General features: G+C 47.6%; 1 protein-coding gene across 1 annotated transcript in view; it reads right to left on the bottom strand.

Moving 5' to 3' along the window:
• The window catches only part of E2f7 (E2F transcription factor 7), a 42137-nt gene extending 22107 nt beyond the window's left edge, over positions 1-20030 (bottom strand). The window contains exons 1-5 of the mRNA XM_032912272.1: positions 19830-20030; positions 19097-19189; positions 11834-12112; positions 5192-5360; positions 873-1163 (exon numbers count right to left, since the gene is read on the bottom strand). Coding sequence (XP_032768163.1) covers positions 873-1163; positions 5192-5360; positions 11834-12112; positions 19097-19189 — 832 coding nt within the window. The 5' untranslated portion in view covers positions 19830-20030. The remainder of the gene's footprint in view (positions 1-872; positions 1164-5191; positions 5361-11833; positions 12113-19096; positions 19190-19829) is intronic.
• Positions 20031-20390: the final 360 nt, after the last annotated feature.

Raw genomic sequence — 20390 nt, 5'->3', positions numbered from 1 at the left:
CTGCCTCTCCAGTGCTACAATCACAGATGGGGTCACACCATTGTGTGCTACTTTATTTGGGTACTGGGGACCTGGATTCAGGCCCTCGGCTATCTCCCTAGCCCAAGAACCTCTCTGTCATCACGGTGTCTAGAATGTACCCTGACACAGGTGTCTGCCTTTACACAGAGAGGAAACTGATTATCAGCGTGTCTCTGTGGACGGCAGGTAGAGAATCCTGATAGACGAGTGCCTCCTCTGGCTATATGGCTAAGTACTTCCTCATGGAGCAGGGCTAAAAGTCATGAAGCTCGAGAGCTAAAGAAAACCATTCTATTCTTCCTTCAGTGTCGAATACTGCAAGGCAGGGTGTCAGTGAGGCCTGGCATGTGCCATCCTCACAATGGGGAGGATGGGAGGCCGATGGGCACCGATGTTTATAACAAGAAGAAAAGACATGTTAAGTTGGGGTAAAGGAAGACAAAGGAAGATATATAGATATTAAAAAAAAAAAAAGCAAAACAAAACAAATGGTACCAAAGGCAAGCAGGGGTGGTCTGTCTTTCTTAATGGCTTCAGCTACTGAGACTGTTTCCCTTGGTAATTTACTCTAACAAGTAATTGAATAATATCTTTGAGAACATAATGTCTTTAGTGTGAAGTCTCAAAAGCAAGCGGTATATTTAGGGCTCACACATTCTAACCAGGAGAGAGGTCACATGTGAGGTGGAGAGGGCAGCCCGGCTGGGAGCCCTCTGATGTCATTTAGTAGACAGAATGAGAGAGTACATCCCCGAGGGCTGTCCCACTGACACCTCACGTCTTAGTAGTCAATTTCTTTAGAGGAGACCGTCCTCCCTTGGCCATTATTCACGAGTTTATAACAGACTCACAAGAGGGGTAGTCAGATTCAGAAAAATCGAGTAGATGTTGATCTCGGGGATCTGGAGACCCGTCTTTCCTGCGTTCTCCAAACCTATACTCCATCAGGTCCAGCTCCTTCTGTTGGAGGCAGGCCATCTGCTCCTCATACTTCTGTTCCTCTCCCAGTCTCTGTAGGGTCCGCAGGGTTTTGGGAAGGCTGTGCCGACCATGCCAACCATACTGATTCTTAGCTACCCGGCTGACCAGATGCAGAGACTCCAGCACATTTACGATGTCATAGATGCGTCTCCTTTCCACACCTGTTTGCACAGAAGAAGCCAAAGACATCATGCAAATGAGCATTTCTGAGTACCAACTCCTGAAGGGCCTGGCACGTGTCTGACGTCCAAGTTAATGTCTAGCAGCTGTGGAGAATCCCTGAGTCCTTCTGAGGAAGATTCAAACAGACCTTGCTTGTTCTTCCTGGGAACCAACCTTCTAACATGTCTAGGGTAGCGTACCCTTGAGACGGCCACCTGTGTGACAGCGACAGCATAGCACGGTTAAGCAAACAGCATGTACCAGTGTGGCTAACAGCGTGCCTACTGGACTCAACAGCTGGCCAGTTGGGACCGAATTCCTAACTTGCAGACTTATATTAGTTTCTAGTCTCGTCACGGTGACAAGATACTTGACAAATGCGAGGTGAGGAAGGTTTGCTCTGACTCATAGTCTGAGGAGACAGTCCATCACGGTGAATAGTCACGGTGTTGGGACAGGAAGTGGCTACTACAGTTACAGTCAGGAAGCAGAGGAGACAAGACTGTTGTTCAGTTTGTCCTGACTTCTCATTTCAGTCAGTTGGGACTCCTACCACCTTGGATCGTGCTGCCACATACTGGGTGGGTCTTCCCTGCTCGGTTCACCCTTTCTGGGGACACCCTCATAGGCTCACCCACGGCGTGTTCCTGTAATGATCCTAAATCCTGTCACACGGACAGCAACGCTAACCATAAATTCGACCGTGCTGATAATCTCCTCACTGGACAGTCCTGGCCTCTCTTGGGAGTTTGAATGATGCAAGAAATAATTAATATACAAACCCTGACCGGTCTGCTAAGGAAAATGGATGATAAGTACTGCCTTCCACTTTGGACTGGAAACCCCAGACTCAAGGGTTTGGGGTCCCTTCTCATGTGGCTGGAGGGACACGGGCTGTCTATATGCCATGGTTTGCAGTAACTCTCCTTCTTTTCACTCACCATCTGCTAACCTCAGGCCAACAGCAGTGACGTGCAAAGCTCAGGGCAGGCCACTGGGAAACTCACCTCCTCCCCTGCACTCCCCCAAGTTGGAATATTCTTCTGATTACTGAAAATGTGTATGCTAGTTAAGTATGGAAGGCTCTAGAATCAGACTCCCCGGACACGAATCCTCAATCTGTCCTTTCGAAGTGTCCCGCCCTGGGACGTTATTTAACCTTTCTACAGTACAGTACGTACCCTGTGAAATGATTGCTGGCCATTACTCTAAAGGGTCCTCAACAGATGTTAACTGCATCTCCACATAACACGATTTGGAGCTGCCTAAAACCCCCGCCGACAGCAGAGGCAGAGTCTAGCCACCTCTGGTGTGTGACTCACGGTGTGGTGTGACAGGCCCCAGGCCTGCGGTTCCCTTTGCTCTCATGTAGGTATCCACGCTAAAGCCTCCGGGAGCTTTGTAGAAAACCCAACTGTCTATAAGGAGGCGCCGTCTCTGTTCCCAGAAACCATCCCAGAGAAGGTAGCTTTGGGTTCTTCAAAGATATAATGGGAGAAAGACACCAAAGAATGAAGACACCTCTCTCTGGGACGAGGAGGGGCTTTATCACACACACGAAGAGGCATTTCATGGTCAATCAGAACATTTCCACTCACGATCCTGACCGGCTTGCTCCTCACCCCAGGCTCAGTGCTGGCTGCCCTGCTGGAAGGTTCTGGCAGGAGCCTCTGTGCAGAGCTATCTATATCTATATCTATTCTCTGCAGCCTGTGCTCACACAGCAACACCTCCTTCCCACAAACCTGCCCACTAGAAATTCCAAGTGAATGCACTGAGACTCCCTGGGAGCGGCCAGAGGCCTGGCTGTTGTGTATTTTTGTGCTTGATAAATAAGCTGTTAGTCTCCACCTAACGGTCGGGAGTCCCAGGAAGGGAAAAGGAAGGAAGATTCTGCCTGCTTTGAGAATAAGAACTTGTAAATGGGCACTTGGTAGGTCGTTTTGGTGAACGCCAAATGTGGCAGCCTCTTGACAGCTTAATCGGTCATCATCCCAATCATGCCGAAGTTTCATGGTTTATGGGGCTGTGCACATAAAGTTCCACTCGCAGGTCTCAGGACCTACAGGACTACTCTGGAACTTTCTTAGGGCGTTCTGCCTCCTTCCCTCTTGTCTTTTGTTCTGAGGTGGTCTTATTAATTCTACTTACGGTCCTAGTTGTACATACAAGGACTTACTACTGACTACTATGCTTTCTTTAGTCTATTTCCCTGGGAACCAATGGAGACCACCACTCAGCTCAGTGTAAGAAGCGAAGGCTGATCTGTTTCCTGTTTACTAACTTCCTTTCCAAGTCTTTAAGTGCTCGTTCATTAACACCAGAGTCAAGGCCGTATCGCAGCAGATCCTGGACATGGCAGTTTCAAATCCTGCACACCTCTGGGTAAATGGAGGTCTTGCAAGTCCAGGAGGGAGCAAAGGGTTCAGACTCAAGGCCAAGAGATGGTCACTGAGGAAAATAGCTCCTAGGGAGCGACACTAGTTTTCAGTCTCACATGACAAGAGCTGGTGGTTTGTTTTACTTAGCATGTCTGTATCACCATGGGACATCAGGAAGCTGTTGTGCGAATCTCTGGGGTTTGGTTCCAGGCAGGTATAACATGGTGGGATTTACGGGTTGGATGACAGAGTCTCCTCTTTAACCCTCTCTGGGACTCTAAATTCCCCTTCAAACACCTCATCTTTGTGTCCTGCAACACCGATACCAGTGTAAAACTTCCAGGGGAAACTGAGTCTATGGCCGGGATGCGGGGGGCCAGGGGAGACTTTATGAACCCTGATGAGGACAATGGATGATCTGGTGGTTAACCCTCATTTTCTGCAGGATTGCTTCCCAAGACTCCTGCTGGGACTGAGTTACACTCGTTAATCTTATTAGCCCAACTTTGCGACCTCTCTCTGAGTTTATGTTACCGACAAGAAAAGGTTGCAAAGTTCAGAGCCAGGCCTGTCTGCCTACCTAACCTCGAGTCTTCCCCTTAGAACCCACCGTCTCTCCGAGGTCTCAGTTTCTAACAGAATCTTCTCAGCTATCAGCTCAAATGACTCCCGCTGACAGCCTGCTACTGTAACACGTTTCTCTGGGGTACAGAAGACAGAGAGCTATGAAACACAAAAGACTGGTCATTCATTTAGCTTCTCCCCTAAACATTTTCCCATAGGTAAAACTTCCGTGCTCTTTTTAAGTGGATCCCCCGCTAAACCTCCAGATTAGCAGGATTTCTATTTAACGAGTGTTAAGTCAATCATCCTGAAGCCAAATGCAGTCCCTGCCCACTAAGGGTCTCCCTTCCAAAGCAACTGTGTACGTGTTCACAGCTGTGCCAGGCAGCACACTTTGCACACGTGCACATCTGCCCTCGTCTTTGTTAGGAAGCTTAGCTCTTGGAGTTACGTCCAGCTGTGTTCAAGCGTCATGTTCTTGCTCCCTGTTCTTTGTTTTACATGGGAAACAATCAATACTAGTTCCAAACTCTTTGAAGCACTGTTAAAGAGCAAGATACCTGTCGTTTTCTTTCTGAGACGAAGTCTCACTGTGTACCCTAGGCTGGCTCCAATCTTACAGTCCTACCTCTGTCTCAGGAGTCCTGGGATTACAGGTATAAACCATCTTACCCAGCTTTTATTTTTAGATCCTGAAATATGAACTTAGGATGAGACTAGTTGGCCGTGTAAGTGTAAAAATAATACCTTTTACCATTAAACACATTTTCACCATGTATGAGTTAGTGGTTATACCCACTTTGCTAAGCAAATTCTCTACCACTAAGTCATCGTTTCAATCCCCACATTTTTAAGGTTAAAAACTCAGGAGTTTCTGCTTGGCTCCTGAGGTCTAGGTTTCTTTGGATTCTAAGCGCCTTTGGTGGTGATAGACAGCTCTGCCCTCACCCCCATGCTCACCCTCTTGCAGGGCCCCTCTGTCAATAAAGGAGGGTGCTTGATGCCTCTGGCCCGCCCAAGGTAACCAACCAGCTTCCTACTGTCATAGACGGCAGGTCTCTAGGCAACCGGGCAATACATACCAAGGCTGACCGCGACCTCATCCAGGGAGATGGTGGTTTTCTCCGTGGACAAGGGGTAGCTTGGATAGCGAGCTAGAAACTTCTGGCACAGCAGCCCCAAGCTCTTCTGTTTCCTGCTTGGCCTTTGCTTCTCGTAGTCGTCCACAGCACTGTCGCCAACCACGTCAAGCTACAGAGGGCAGACAGAAGGGAAGGAGGAGATGTCATGGTCATCACCTTAACTGATGCTGGAAAGCCGTCGGCAAGTGACCCACACCATTCACGATTCCAGTGAAAACTATTCTAGTCTATTTTTCTTTTTTAAAAAAAGACTTATTTATTTATTATATATGTGTACACTGTAGCTGTCTTCAGACACATCAGAAGAGGGCATCAGATCCCATTACAGATGGTTGTGAGCCACCATGTAGTTGCTGGGATTTGAACTCAGGACCTCTGGAGGAGCAGTCAGTGCTCTTAACCGCTGAGCCATCTCTCCAGCCCTATTCTAATTTTCTTAATGTTTTTCCTATTATCTTCTCTGAACTAAGCTGTTTCTCATTTATAACAAGAGGCCAAGACTCGTGGTTAGAAGTTTAAAACAGGACTGATGCCGACGCCCTAGTCAGGCGGCTCCCCGCTTGCCTCTCTAATTTGGGCAGACCTGACAGCAGAAGCAGCAGCTCTGGAGCCTGCTGAGGAGATGGGACCTCAGCCTTCATCCGGGACCCAGTGCAGCAGGGAGCTGCTCTCCAGGACTCTGGGTGACCGTTACTGACAAAGACGAGATAGAGAGACCCGGAAAACTGTCAGATAGCTCAAAATGGACCAAATCTTGGTGAAGCTCCATAAGGGCCAGTGAGTCAGATTCTTCTGTTGTTGAGACGACTCAGGTAGCATTCCTGTCTCTACTCACCTTTAAACAGGTCTCCGATGAAAATAAGAGGCTCTCAATAAACACACCCCAAAGAGAAAGGTTCTCTCAATGGATTCAGAAAAAAGCGCTTGACAGATTTCACGCTGCACACTCATGAGAATGCAGAAGCTGGCTGAGAAACCGGGGGAGCATCCCCTTAAAACCGGGAAAGCAACAGGGATACCCAGTCATTGGCCCTTTTCTGGTTAATGTGGGAAATCCTAGTGAATACATTGGGACGTAAGACTGAGGCAAAGGGCTGGAAAGCACAAACAAACCCTCTTCATCCTGAGAAAATATGATTGTTCACTCAAAAAAAATCTGAAAAATTGGAGGAATTAGCAGGACAGCTGAGTAGGAGAAGACATGTTTAAATCCAAATGCACACCTTTAATCCCAGCACTCAGGAGGCAGAGGCAGGCGAATCTCTATGAGTTCAAGGCCAACCTGGCCTACAGAGGGAGTTTCAGGACAGCCAAGGGTTCACAGAGAAACCTTGTTTTGAAAAACCAAAAAACCCCCCCAAAAAATCCCAAACCAAACCAAAAACAAACAAAACCAACCAACCAGTCAACCAAAAACCCAAACTGTACAGCAAGAGAAAATTAAGTTCAAAAGATGCTATTTATAACAGCAACGAGAATGGTAAGGGTTTCAGGAGTAAATCTAAAAAAGTTTCAAGATCTTAGAGCAGTGGTTCTTAACCTGTGCGTCGCTACCCCCTTAGCGAGCGTCTATCTCCAAAAATATTTGTATTACTGTTCACAACAGCAGCAAAATTACAGATATGAAGTACCAATGGAATAATGTTATTTATGTTTGGGGTGGAGATAGTCACCAAAAACACAAGAAAATATATTAAAGGGCTGCAGCTCCAGGAAGGCCGAGAACCATTGTTTTCGAGAGCAGTAGGAATGTGACCACTTTCATGGACAGGAGGCTCGGCACCATGGAGAGGGTAATGGCTCTCCAATCCCTTCAGTCAGAGGAATCCTATTAAAATCTAGAGCCAGGCATGCCGGCCTGCGCCTTTAGCCCTAGTACTCAGGAGGCACAGGCAGGCAGATCTCAGTGAGTTAAAGGCCAGCCTGGTCTACAGAGAATTCCAGGAGGGCCAGGGCTAAGCAGTGAGACAAAGGGAAACAACCGATGGATCGGGAGCGTATATGGAAGAAGAGCAGGGAACACTTTACACACTTTAAGAATTCGGTGAAGGTTGTGCTGTGCCTGCTGGCGAAGCTTGCTGCAAAGTGGGGCTGGCCTTGAAGAGACAAATGGGCCAGAGGAGAGGAGAAGGCTCTTGAAACAGAAGCACACACATGTAGAACATATGGTAGATGTCGCCAACGGAAGGAGAGGGAGCTCCTGGAAAATGTACAGACCACTAAACATACAGGGACAAGCAGCTGTGTTCCTGACACACGAAAGCAATTCCAAATGGACTCAAGATGCGTAGAAAGCAAATTACAATAAAGAATATGTAACTCCGGGCTAGAGAAACATCATCCTTTACTTGTTTTCTTATGTGTGTGTGCATTGCCCACAGAGGCCAGAAGAGGTCGCTGTATCCTTCTGAAAAGAAGTTACAAAGGGTTGTGAGTCACCTCCGGGATGCCGGAAACTGAACCCATGTCTTCTGCAGGAACAAGTGCTTTTAACTGCTGAACTATCTCTCCAACCCCTAAAAGACCATCCTTAAAAGAGGTTTTGGGCTCAGCGGTTAATAGCACTGGCTAATTTTGCAGAAGCCCCAGAATTGGTTCCCAGAATCCATGCAGTGGCCCTGAACCATGTGTAACTTCAGTTCCAGGGGATACGAGGCCCTCTTCTGGTCTACATGAGCAGCTGCACACACATGGTACATACACAGAGAAGCAGGTACACATATGTGTGAATTTAAAAAATAAACTAGGATGGGAAAAAAAGTTCTTAAAGAAAGAGGAAAAGCCCTAATACAAAACCTTGTTAAATTTAAGAGCTTTGTGAGCTGAGAACCAACAGGAAAAAAAAATGAAACAAACCCAAATGAACCAAGATATATGTATCATATATAACACAAGTAACTAAATGATAGTTTAGTGTCAAGAATATAAACCGTCTCCTAGAAATCACTATGAGAAGGAAAACAACCCAACACAAATTGACACACACAAACGGGCATCACACAGAGGAGGGGGAAAGGTCCATGGTGGCCAGCAGTCACGTGGACTGTCTGATCTTATGAGCAAGGGTCAAGAGAAAACCAGTGGATGTCACAGAGGGACACCCAGAAACTTGGCAGACCAGTAAGTGATGGCAGCAGAGGAGACGTGGGTCGATCAGTGTTTCATACGCCTAGTGGAGACAGGCAGGTGCCGGGGCAGCAAACACCCAATGACTGTACACACGGTCAATGGCAGCCTTCCCACTAATGGGGGAATACAGTAATCCTCAAACTTTGTGCTCACAGGATCACGTTGTGTTCCCCAAATCACTGAGGACCTCACAGAGCTTTCTGTTCATGTGAGAATTCTGATTTTGTTGTTGTTGAGAAAGGGTGTGTGTGTGTGTGTGTGTGTGTGTGTGTGTGTGTGTGTGTGTGTGTGTGTGTGTGTGTGTGTGTGCATGTATAGCCTGGCTTTCCTGCAACTCACTCTGTAGACCAGGCCGGCCTTGAACTCACAAAGATGCCCCTGCCTCTGCCTCCCAAGTGCTGGGATTTAAGGTGGCAGCTGGAGTTAGTCTTATCAATTGATATTTAATATAGCAGAAAATGAATGGAGACACTTAGGCTGCTGAGAAAAGGTCAGGTTCACAGGTCTGTTTCCCATGTCTTTAGTGTTGGCTAAATCACAGGAAACGACTCCATGCTTACTTTTGTACTCCTCAAACTTCAACGTACAAGAGCAAGGATTTAACATCTTAGTATTACTGAGAAAGTAACTTGGGGGCTAGAGAGATAACTCAGTGGTTAAGAGCACTTGCAGTGGACCTGGGTTCAGTTCCCAGTACCTACACGGAGCAGGCCATACTGGCCTGTAACTCCAATTCCAAGGGATCTGATGCCCCCTTTTGGCCCCTATGGGCACTGCACAGATGCAATCTACATACAGACAAGCAGATATACACACATAAAAAAGCCCTGGGAAAGATCCTTTGGGTATGAATTACTTCCCAAATACTATTTTGAGAACCAGTGCTCTAGGAAATGTTAGTTCTTTACACTAGGAAATATGAGCAAACCATATATTTGTATCAGCCCCAAACTGCGAACCATCTTAATGGCTGCAGATAGAAGGGACAGGTATCAGTGCTCACGCAGTCAATCACTGTGGCAATGAAAGGACAGAACCATAAATGATTCTTGGAAATGGGCTGACTGAAAATGCAAACCCTGCAAGGGGTAGTAACACTTGGGAGGCAGAAATAGGTGGAGTTCTGTGAGTTCGAGGCCAGCTTGTTCTATAGAGTGAGTTCCAGGACAGCCAGAGCTACACAGTAAGACCCTGTCCTAAAACAAAACAAACCAAAACAAAACAAAAACCAAACAGAGGGAAAAAAAAAACCCAAACAAGAAAACTAAAAGCAAACCCAAGATAGCCACGAGTTATAGTTAATAGTTTCAATTTTACAAACCTTTAAACCCCAACAGAATAGCCCAAGTAAGTCTGCAAGAACCCATGCATATGTAGCAGAGATGGCCCTAAGCCACAATCCCTTGTGATCTGAGCTCAGTCTCTGAAGCTGGGCTTCCCATGATTGTCAAAACACATAAATCCAGAGAGGAGGCCAAGCCAGGAACAGACCGGACACGAGAAGGAATTGTGACCATTTCTGGCACTAAGCATAAAGGAATCGCTCTGGATTCTGCATAAGTGTATCTAGCTACCCAGAAGAATCCTCTGTGGTGGTATGTGTGGTAGATTAAACTCGCTTTGCTCTATTAGCTTCAAGTTTGTAATCTGAGACATCTTCTCTTTTTCTTTCCCAATTTCTGTGTTTCTGGGTAATTTTACAGCTTAAAAAAGAATCCAGCAAGAAACGGGGAAAAAAATAGCTGAGAGTCATTTTTCTTGGGAGGGAGGTCTCAGAAAAAGTTTGGTGGGAATGGAAATGACTGATGGTTAAGTCTTTCAAAAACTGTATGAATATGCTGTTTCCTGAGTAGCCCTGGTTTTTCACGGGGAATGTAATTTAAAGATGGCCTGAGAGCCTGTACGATGATGGCTGGGCTTATGGCTTGGGAGCAGAGGTCTTGCCTGCTAAGGAGAAAGCCCTATGCTAATCATTAGGCTATGAAACAATGGAAACAGCCCTCACAGGATCACACATTTGAAGGCTTGGTCATCAGGGACTGCACTGTTTGAAGAGGACTAGGAAATGCGGCCTTGTTGGAGGGAGTGTCTCTGGGGTTAGGCTTTAAGGTTTCAAAAGCCCACACCAGGTCCAGTGCCCCCCTTCTTGTCTAGATGGGGATGTTCCTCTCAAGTTACTTCTCCAGTGCCACATGTGCCTCTGTGCTCCTCATGACAATGGACTAAGCCTCTGAAACGGTAAGCAAGTCCCAACTAAATGCTTTCTTTTATAAGAGAGAAATAAACTAAAAGGTCTCACCTAAACGGTAAGACCTCATCACCCTCACACTCCCTGCACATTACAGTACAGGAGAGGGTCACGGTAGCTCAATGACAGCCAAAAAATGGTCATTTATGATTTCGATTCACAGCCACAGACCAGTGATTATGACAGCAGAGTGCACATGCCCCTGTGCGCATGCGCACACACCCCTGTGCACATGCGCACACGCCCCTGTGCGCATGCGCACACACCCCTGTGCACATGCGCACACACTCCCACATACCCACAGCTAACCATTCAACCAACAAAATAATAGTGCTTTAAAAAACAAAACAAAACAAAACCCCAAGCAGAGAGACAAGGTCAAAATTTCTGACCCGGAACTGTTCCTGTCTAAAACAACTGCAGGGACAAAAATGGAGAAGAGATTGCAGAAAAAGAGGTCCAGTGACCGGTCCAACTTGGGATCCATCTCACAGGGAGCAGGGTACCAAGGCCTGACACTGTTACTGATGCTATGATGTATGGTGAGCTTATAGACAGGAGCCTGGCATGGCTGTTCCGAGAGACCCGACCAGCAGCTGACTGAGACAGAGGCAGATACTTACACCCAAACAATGGACTGAAGTCTGGGACCCCTAAGGTTGAATTAGGGGACAGATTGAAGAAGCTGAAGGAGAGGGCGACCCCGTAGGAAGACCAGCAGGCTCAACTAACCCAGACCCCAGGGAGTTTCCAGAGACTGAGACACCAACTGGAAGCATACACCGGCTGGTCAGGCCCTAGTGGGAGAAGGTGCACTTGAGGGCCCAGGGAAGGGGGAGGTCTGGTGGCGGTGGGAGCACCTTCTCGGAGGCAAGAGAGAAGAGGAATGGGATAAGGAACTGTGGGAGTGGGGACCAAAAGGGGGCAACGACTGGAATGTAAATAAGTAACCTAAGCTAAAAAAATAAATAATCCAAATTTCTCTACTGGATCAAATTACTACGAGTTATTTTTAAGATTTGGTCTGGTTAAGGGAGACAAACAATTGATTAGGAAAAGTAAGAATCGGAGAGAGCAAAAAGTCAGCCTTTAACAAGTGACGCCAGGTTTAATGGACGCTGTTTGACCAGACAGGTGCCCTGTGACTTTTAAATGGTTATGGAAGTCTGTGAAGATTTACAAAGCCCCTGAGCACAGCTCATTACCTGCAGGGAGTTCACAAATGCATCCCCCTTATTCTCAATGGGTCTGAACAGCTCCTTTTTCTTCTCCCGGTCCCTTATGTCTGGGCTGGCCGCACTGATGAGCATCTTCAGGTTGGCCGTGGGTGTCCACGGTTCCACCTGCGGCTGCCGGTCCACCAGCTTTACCGGAGTAATGGGACTTCTTTCTGGAGTAAAGATTCTTTGCTTTGACAGATCGATGGGTTCATTTTTCATTGGTGTCTTTGGGGTCATCCTTGATCGATCGACGAATATATTTTCCTATTTAAAGCAAAGAGAACTTTTTTAGCACGGCCAAGAAAGGGCAGGTGTCTGCTAAGAGTACAGAGTATGTTCCACTTAGATGTGGGAATCCAGACAGACCACACGTTCAAGGTCAGAAAGAACCAATACTGGATAAATGGAGAGAGCATTGCATTGAACCATGGCTTCAAAGAACCCCATTGTATCTGCTATTTTTTTTTTTTTTGCACATATTTTTCATGAAGTGTATCTGTCTGTCACCAACAGATGCCTATAGTAGTTGGGAAGGAAGAAGGCCAATCGAGTCTTTTTGCTTCATTGGGCTGTATTTTTCAAAACCCTACTTACAAGTTTGCATTCACCACTGAAGAACAGTTATACCTTGGCAGTTCTATGGTCAAAAGCAACTTGTAACGAGACTAGTTAAAGGGAGAGGAGCCAACAGAATACCATCGTAAGCTACCCTGAGAGCTGCCTCATGTTTTCTGAGCAGTGTTTCTCCGACCATTCACAACAAAGGACCACTGTTTTGCTGGCTTATATTGCTTTGTTTTTCCGGGGTCCCAGATCCTTATCTCATAGGACTAGTGTAGAATTTTCACTACACATGATTTACCATTTGAGTCTGTCCCTTAAATCAACCTATAGTCTCTCCAACAAGTGAGACTTCCAGTAGGTCGTAAGCTTAGATGCCCTGAAGGTGGTATCGAATTGCTGGCGCGGTTAAGTGATCTGTGCCAAGGTTTTGCTTTTCAGCTTTTGCAATCTTGAAATAGTTTGCGTAGCACCACCTGCCCGCATACTTTGTGTATATTGCCTAAGACAATTATAAGAAAGGGTCTGAAGTGAGCCCGCAGTACCAAACCGCATGAAGAGCTTGCATTTGGATCCACCAAGGAACGGAAGCAACGTTTTCCTGCTGTTTTTCACCGTTCGAAGTTAGGAAGATTCTTCCCTTCCTTTAATGGAATTCTCTTCCTGTCAACAGTGACTCATATGATGAGAGGGGAGGAAGGTTCAACACCTCACACTTTTCCTGAACTGTAACAACCACCCTACAGCTACTGTATGCTCCAGTCTGGCTGATCAGGGCTTCACACAGTCCTGTTCTGGACAAAGGCACAAGACCGGGAGAAATTGGTGTTTGGGTCCGAAGGCTCTGGTGGTTTAAATGACAGTAGCCCCCATGGACTCATAGGGAGTAGCATTCTTGGGAGATGTGGCCTTGTTGGAAGTTGTGTGTCAGTGGGAGTGGGCTTTGAGGTTTCAGAGCTCAAGCCCCTCTGTTCCTGCTGCCTGAGGACCGGATGTAGAACTCAGTTACCTCTCCAGCACCATGTCTGCCTGTGCTCCACCGTGCTTCCTGCCATGATAATGGACTAAACATCTGAACTGTAAGCCAGTCCCAATGAAATGCTTTCCCTCCTGCCTCTGCCTCCTTCAGCAAATCCTACCGGCGTGCGCCACCACAACCGGCATGAAATGCTTTCCCTTGTAGGAGTTGCTGTGGTCATGGTGTCTCTTCACAGAAATAAAAACCCTCAGACACTGGCCAACCACTCTTGCTCACTGGGTCAGCAGACGCTGCCAATTTGCTAAGGCGACACTCTCTTGTACCGGGAAGGAGTGGTGGAGGTGACAGGACCTCACATTTTAGCAGGAGCAGGCGACCAACAGTCCTGCTAACTTGCTCAGTTCTGCTAACAAGTCCCTGCGAGTGAGCCATTCTGATGGTGCCCACAAGGGAACCCTCAAGGGAAATGATGGCGTGTTTAATACATGTCATGTCCTGTTTCCTGGCGTGTATCCTGGCCTTGTATCAATTCCTAATCTAATCCTCCGACTCAGGTACTATTGTTTATTTTCAGTTTATGGATGAAGTTACATAACCTCAGGAATAGAGGTTAGATACATTGCTTGAACTTGTACACAGCAGCCCGTGGGGAAATCTGAGTAGGTGAAAGGTATCTGAGACCAGTTTCTAAAAATGGTGCATCTCCAAATGAGCTCGTTCTGGGTGCAGATTAGAAGGAAATTATCTGTTTTTAAGTTCCGGAAAAGGTGCCCAGTAGTGGCTGGAGACACAACATGGGGGAGTGGTTATGTATATAGGATCTCAGGCCAGTGGGCAAGTTTTCTCCTGCTTCCTTTATTTCAGTGAAATGTATTCAATTGAAAAGCAACACTCATCAGAAGACCAACCTCGCGGGTTCAGACTAGCTCGCTAGTGCACAGTGAGCTCCCAAGAAAACTTAGCTATCCTCTTTCCCTTTCCCGTTCTCTCCATTTGCCCTGGCGCTCGGCCCCAGTGTAATCCAGCACTCGGCACTTCTCCTCGGCTTCCTGACGCAGGTCTTGACTCAGCAATGAGTCCATGCACCAGGCCAGTTCCACAGGTCATGTTTCGTATGATGACTTGCCTAGTCCAGGTGTCGACTGAACTCTATGTCTTGCCAAAAGGTTCCCTCAAGGCACGGGGTGTGTCCCGGGCTTATGAGTAGACAGCTTTCCTCTTCCTCCCTTCCCTTCTATTTCCAGGGTACATGTCCACACAGGAATGAGGTCTTGAGTTTCTCTTCAGTGACAGAGCAATTCAGATGAATAATTTCTTCAGACGCAGATGCATTTTTCATATAGTTTATGTGAGAAAGTACGAGTGAGGTTGGGTAATGTGGCTGAGTTAGGCTATAGCATACCTGTCCTGGCTAGTCTTAGGTCAACTGACACAAACTAGAGTTACCTGAAAGGAGGGGACCTTGAGGAAATGACTCTGTAAGCTCCGGCTCTCAGGAATTTTCTTACTTAGTGATCGATGGGGGAGGGCTCAGCCTATTGTGGGTGCTGCCACCCCTGGGCTGGTGGTCCTGCTTTCTTATAGAAAGCCATGGGAAGCAAGCCAGTAAGCAGCACTCCTCCATGGTCTCTGCATCAGCTCCTGCCTCCAGGTTCCCGTCCTGTTTGATTTCCTGTCCTGACTTCCTTTAATGATATGAAAGTATAAGCTATAAACTCTTTCCTCCCCAGCTTGGTTTTTAGTCATGGTTTTGCTGCAGGAATAGAAACCCTAACTAAGACAACACCTCTATATCAACACTTAATAATGGCACAAGGAATTGTGTTGTGAGGCCTTAGGTGGGCAAGAAAGTGAGCTATCATCTACTCTGTGCCCCCTGTCTGTACTGTCTTCTGGACACTGTGTGGGGCAGAGCAAAGTGGGATTAAAATAGACCTGGTTATTCATTCTACTTGGTTCTATGTTTCTACACACACACACACACACACACACACACACACACACACACACACACACACACACACACACCATGGGGTTCAATCTAATTACCAAGGCTTTCTAGTAAAGCTGCCTACTCATATGGTAGACTCTGTTTGCAACCAGGACTCTTCAGGAATGACTGAGTCATTTTTCCAGCTGTTAGAAGTTATGCCAACAACACACGCCCTTGGCTGGATTGCCTTGGCTAAAGAGGACCCAAGAACCCAGGACCACACCCATCCCTGGGAGGCCAACATTGAACTCAATGACTGGGAAAAGTCCTCCCAGCAAACAAAGATTCAGTCTCGAAGGGACCACTCGAAGGGGTCACCTTGAATTCCCTGGAGTGTAATCTCAGAATTCCATCCTGAAGCTTGGTCCTGCTCCTTCCCACTCTCTTCCTCCCTTGGCTAAAATCCTGGGCACTCACAAGTCTCTTGCTCACTGAACTTTCGTGGGAGCTGCTAGCTAGGAAGTGTATGTAACCCGCTACACCTTGGACATCACTTCAGTGGGGAGCCCAGAGAAATGCAAGCCATGGAATGGTCTCGCAGTTCTTGGATATGAAGGAGGGAGTGAACCTGGGTTTATCTGGCACAAAGCCACTGTGAGCATCAGCTCAGACAATAAAGTGAAAGGCTGGCATCTATGACATGCTATGCAAGTGCCTATCATGCAGGCGCTCATCATTATTGGTAAGTCCTGGCATGATGGGCATGGGGAGTTATGCTGCACACTGCCACAGAGAAGGCTTGGAAGCTAAAAGAACTTGGTTTTCAACCTGTTCCTGTCTCTATATAGCTCTGACCGTGCCATCTCAAGTCACATGTGGCTACCAGCTTTGTCAAGAGCCTTGATAACAGCTGATTAACCTCCAGTTCCCTCTTCATGCACAGCTCACGCTACGTCCCATTGGTTTTCTGCCCTCCGTCACACCCCAGCTCTTCCTTTGAACATCACTTCCTCTCATCACTTCCATTCGAAGAGCCTTGCTGATGAAACCTGACCTGGTGTTCAAGGCTCATTGCAGAGCACCCATGTTAGGAGCTGTCGGACTAACACTTCTCCTGCCCGTCAGGGTACACTCCCTCGGAGGAGCGGTCCCCACTGAGACCTTTTCCAAGAGGTTCAGCAGCCATTAGTCTCTTCTGAAGTGGTTAAGGTTGGCACTGATGCTTGGCTCTATAAAATCTAGCTTGCAGCTTCCCAGACATTACTCTTTCTCTTCTAGCTCTCTCTATTTCTGACTGTACCTTCTCCATCTCCTCCATTGGGCTCCCTTCCCTACACTTACAAGAATCCACATCCAGACCTTCAGCTCCCTTGACGCTCTCCAGACTACTTCACCCAAACTCACAGTTACACGGCATTAAGGTCAACCTACGTGCTCACAATTCCAACTTTGGGTCCAAGGCTGTAACTCTTCAGGAATTCTAAAGTCAGCCCATGGGCTGCACCTTATGCAGAGTCATTTGTCTAGAGAGCACACAGGTCCAAGCATATTCCAAGCTAAATTCACCTTCTGCTTTAGCTCCTCCTTAAAGACACGAATGGCCTTTAAAGAACATACTTGGAAGCCAGGCATGGCGGTATGAGCCTGTTATTCCAGCCTCACAACTCTCCTGCCTTAGCCTCCACAGCACTGAATCATAAGCCTCCGGCACAGTTCCCCCTCTCCTCACATTCCAGAGCCTTAGATGCCTTCCCCAAAAGCCCAATGAATGGATCCCTTAACAGCTCCATCCATAACACCCACTTCTCTGTCCCAAACTGTCCCTTTCCTATCTTTGGCATCCATGACTATACTGGTCAGGATGTACGCCCGAACTAAGAACAGTAAAACTGGGTGATAATGCTAAAAACGTTTCTTTTGAAACAAGTTTTTCCATGAGCGACAGGAGATGTGTGGATTATACAGCACATGCATGTATAGATCAAGAAAGAGGTCCTCGAAAGGAAGGGTGATCCAGTGATCCCTCCAGGAACCCCCTCCCCCCCCAGCCCCCGAGGGATCCTAGGAAGGAATAGCTTTGCCTCATTAGCTTCTGGCCATTCTGGATTTGTCAAAGGCTCAAATCTTGTTTTTGTTGTCCGAAACGTTCTTCTCACTCAGTGTTTAGGTCGAACTTCCTTATCCAACAAGGCTCAGCCCAAATCTTGTAGCTTCCCAAAGCCTCTGCGTGATTCCTTCCTCCTCTATCCTGTGAGTATGACGTACATGGCTACTTTTTGCACCTGGGGCTCTGAAAGCCTCTAAGGTAACTAAAGAGCAGGTTATGAGTGCACAGTCATTTTCATTCAGCACGGCGTGAAAAATGTATAACGCTAGGCACTTTGCAAGCACCCAATGGGTGGGATTCTAGGCACTGGCTCTGATTTATAAAGGTAGCCGACGAACACAAATATTCACTAAAAGACCTTAAAAATATATTTATTTGGGGTCCCATAGCTTTAGGTAAGTGGCAGAGCAGGAAATCAAACCCAGGTCTCTGTGACTGTAAACCCCATGTTCCCACAAACCTTAGGAAACCTCTTTATCTTTCAGCAATGAGGAGAGGTCAAAGGGACCCCCAATATCCCCCACGAAACCCTCCGTTCTCATCTCTTGCCTCCTTTCTGTGCTAAACCCCAACTAATTTATTCTAGTTGAAAGATAGTTTAACCACTTTCCCAATCTCGTGGGTCGTCTGAATTTCTCTGCAACTCTATGAGGAAACTCGTCACTTACTGAGGCAAACAGAGAGAGGGGGGCCCTCGAACCTTGAGGATAGTACTGGGTAAGTCACTGACCAGAAAGAGAAGTGGAGTACTGAAAGGAAAGACTTTATATATCACACGCACATTTTGGAACTTCCAAAGCCAAACCTTTGAATATGTTACCTAAGGTCATAATAGTCTTAGGTGATTTTTAAAACACTCTCTTTAAAACGACCATGTTTTGGTATACATGGTCCCCACTTAACAAACATAACAACTGCCGAATATTGTATAAAGACAAGCTCTTTGTCACCAGGTTCACTGTTGACGCTAACCTAACACAAACACCTGGAATCCGGAGAGGGTCAATGCCCGAGGGAGTTGCTACTGTAGACTTGGATTCAAGGTTTCTGAAACTGGTTTGCTACATCTGTTTGCTTCAGCTTGAACAATGCTCAGATTTCACGGCTAGACCTTCTCAACAGGACATCTGTTCTGCATACCTGTGCCGATGCAGGCCAGGGTGATTTGGCTATTGCCGAGTGTAGTTCAGTACATTTTGAAGCAGAAGGGCTGTAAACTACTCAGAGTAGCTGGTGAGGGTCAGTCACCTTGACCCCTGTATAGTAGCAGGCAAGACTATAACCCTTGGGAGAAATCTCTGCTCTTGGTTCGCTAGGATGAAGATTGTGTTTCTCAGCTTTTTGAACATTACATCCGGTATTTAGAAACACAAAATTCTGCCCCGGGGAATTGACTTTTCTAATTTATGCAAAGCATTGGCTTATTAACTACCCTCGAGAGCTCTAAGCATCACAAAGTCCTGATCACTGCATCCAGAAGGTACCTTTGACTTTAGGAGCGGGTCCCAACACTAATGACTTAAGAGGAGCTGAAACAATGGTCGCAATGGCTATGTTCCCTAAAAACTCCTCTATAATCGTCATCACAATTACGCTGTATACAGGATGAAAGCTAGGTATCCTCATCCAAAATACCTTAGAGACTATAAAGTATTTATTTGTGCTTACCTTTTGTGCGGTCTCTGCATCTTCAACGGCAAAATCTAGTCTGGTCTGCCTGGGGCTGATCAAGTCTTTTAGTGTTAAACAATTTACCTCCATCTGGAACACACAATTATATCAGAAGATGATTTTACATTTATTTCCCCCTCCAACAACACCAACAAAATGCCACTTATGAACATTAACTTCCCCTTCCCTGGAGCATTCCTGGGATTTTCCCAAGAATGCAGATACCCTCCATTCCTCATTAAAACTCACATGAACAAACACTTATAATATACTTAGAAATCACTGGAAATCTGGGAAGAAGAAAAACTGAACAAAACAGTAATCCTTTATAAAAAGCAATAGGCATAATAGTTACCAAGTAAGGAAGGTGTTAGGCAAATGTCAAGTAAGTTACAGGGTCTCCCAGGTCGGTTAATTTTGGCGCAAAGAACCGGGAGGAATTCAACTTTAAGTGGGTTTGATCTAGGGGCTAGACTGAAACCCGATCTCAAGACCAACCCATGCGGGAAGCGCACAGCCCCTCCCTAGGCATCTAAGCACACCCCAAGTGAAACTCTTCCCGGGGAACCCCCAAAATCTTGGGGGAGGGACCAGCCTCCTTCACCCAGCGCTGCAGCCAGCACAACCGCAGGGGCACTCGGACCCGGGGCCTGTGGGATGGCAGCCAGGGCGGCGGGTAACCCTTCTCCGCATTCCCGCCTCCCCATCCGGGGGCCGCACGCTTCCTTACTGCCGCAGCGCGATGGAGGCTATCTCCGGGGACGCCCGCAGCCGCACGCGTGCGCCGGCAGACCGTGTAGATCTCAGCGGCCGACTGGCGACATGGGCAGGACAGGGCAAAGTTCGCAGACCCTCCGCTCCACCCGTGGTAGCGACAGCGTTTCCTACCCGCCTAAGACAAGCTCCAGCCCGGGATCGCGGTCCCCGCTAAAACACCTCCTCTGGCGCCTTGAGACTGAATTTGAGCATTCACCAATGAGCGGCGGCCGGCGGGGCGGTGCCAACCAATGGCACGGCGGCACGGCCCGAAGCCCCGCCCCTCGCTGTCTTGGCGCTCGGCGCCGCGCCTTTCCTCCCTTTCGCCCGCCCGCCGGATTGTTGTCGCCTCGCCCCCTCCCCCTTCCGGGTACCTGGAGGCCGTGACGCGGGAGCGGTTCCCGCGGGGACGCGGGCGCGGACGCGGGAAGCCGGGGCGGGGCGGCGCGGGCCGGCGCGCTCTCCGCGGGGTGCCCTTTTGTTGTGGGGGACCGACCCGCGCCTGCTCCCCGCGCAGCAGATGGAGCCGGGGAAA

The sequence above is a fragment of the Rattus rattus genome, chromosome 1 (genome assembly GCF_011064425.1).
Source record: "Rattus rattus isolate New Zealand chromosome 1, Rrattus_CSIRO_v1, whole genome shotgun sequence".
In the NCBI taxonomy this organism is placed as follows: Eukaryota; Metazoa; Chordata; class Mammalia; order Rodentia; family Muridae; genus Rattus; species Rattus rattus.
Note: the sequence above shows the minus strand (reverse complement) of the source record. Positions and strands in the feature narration are given on the sequence as shown.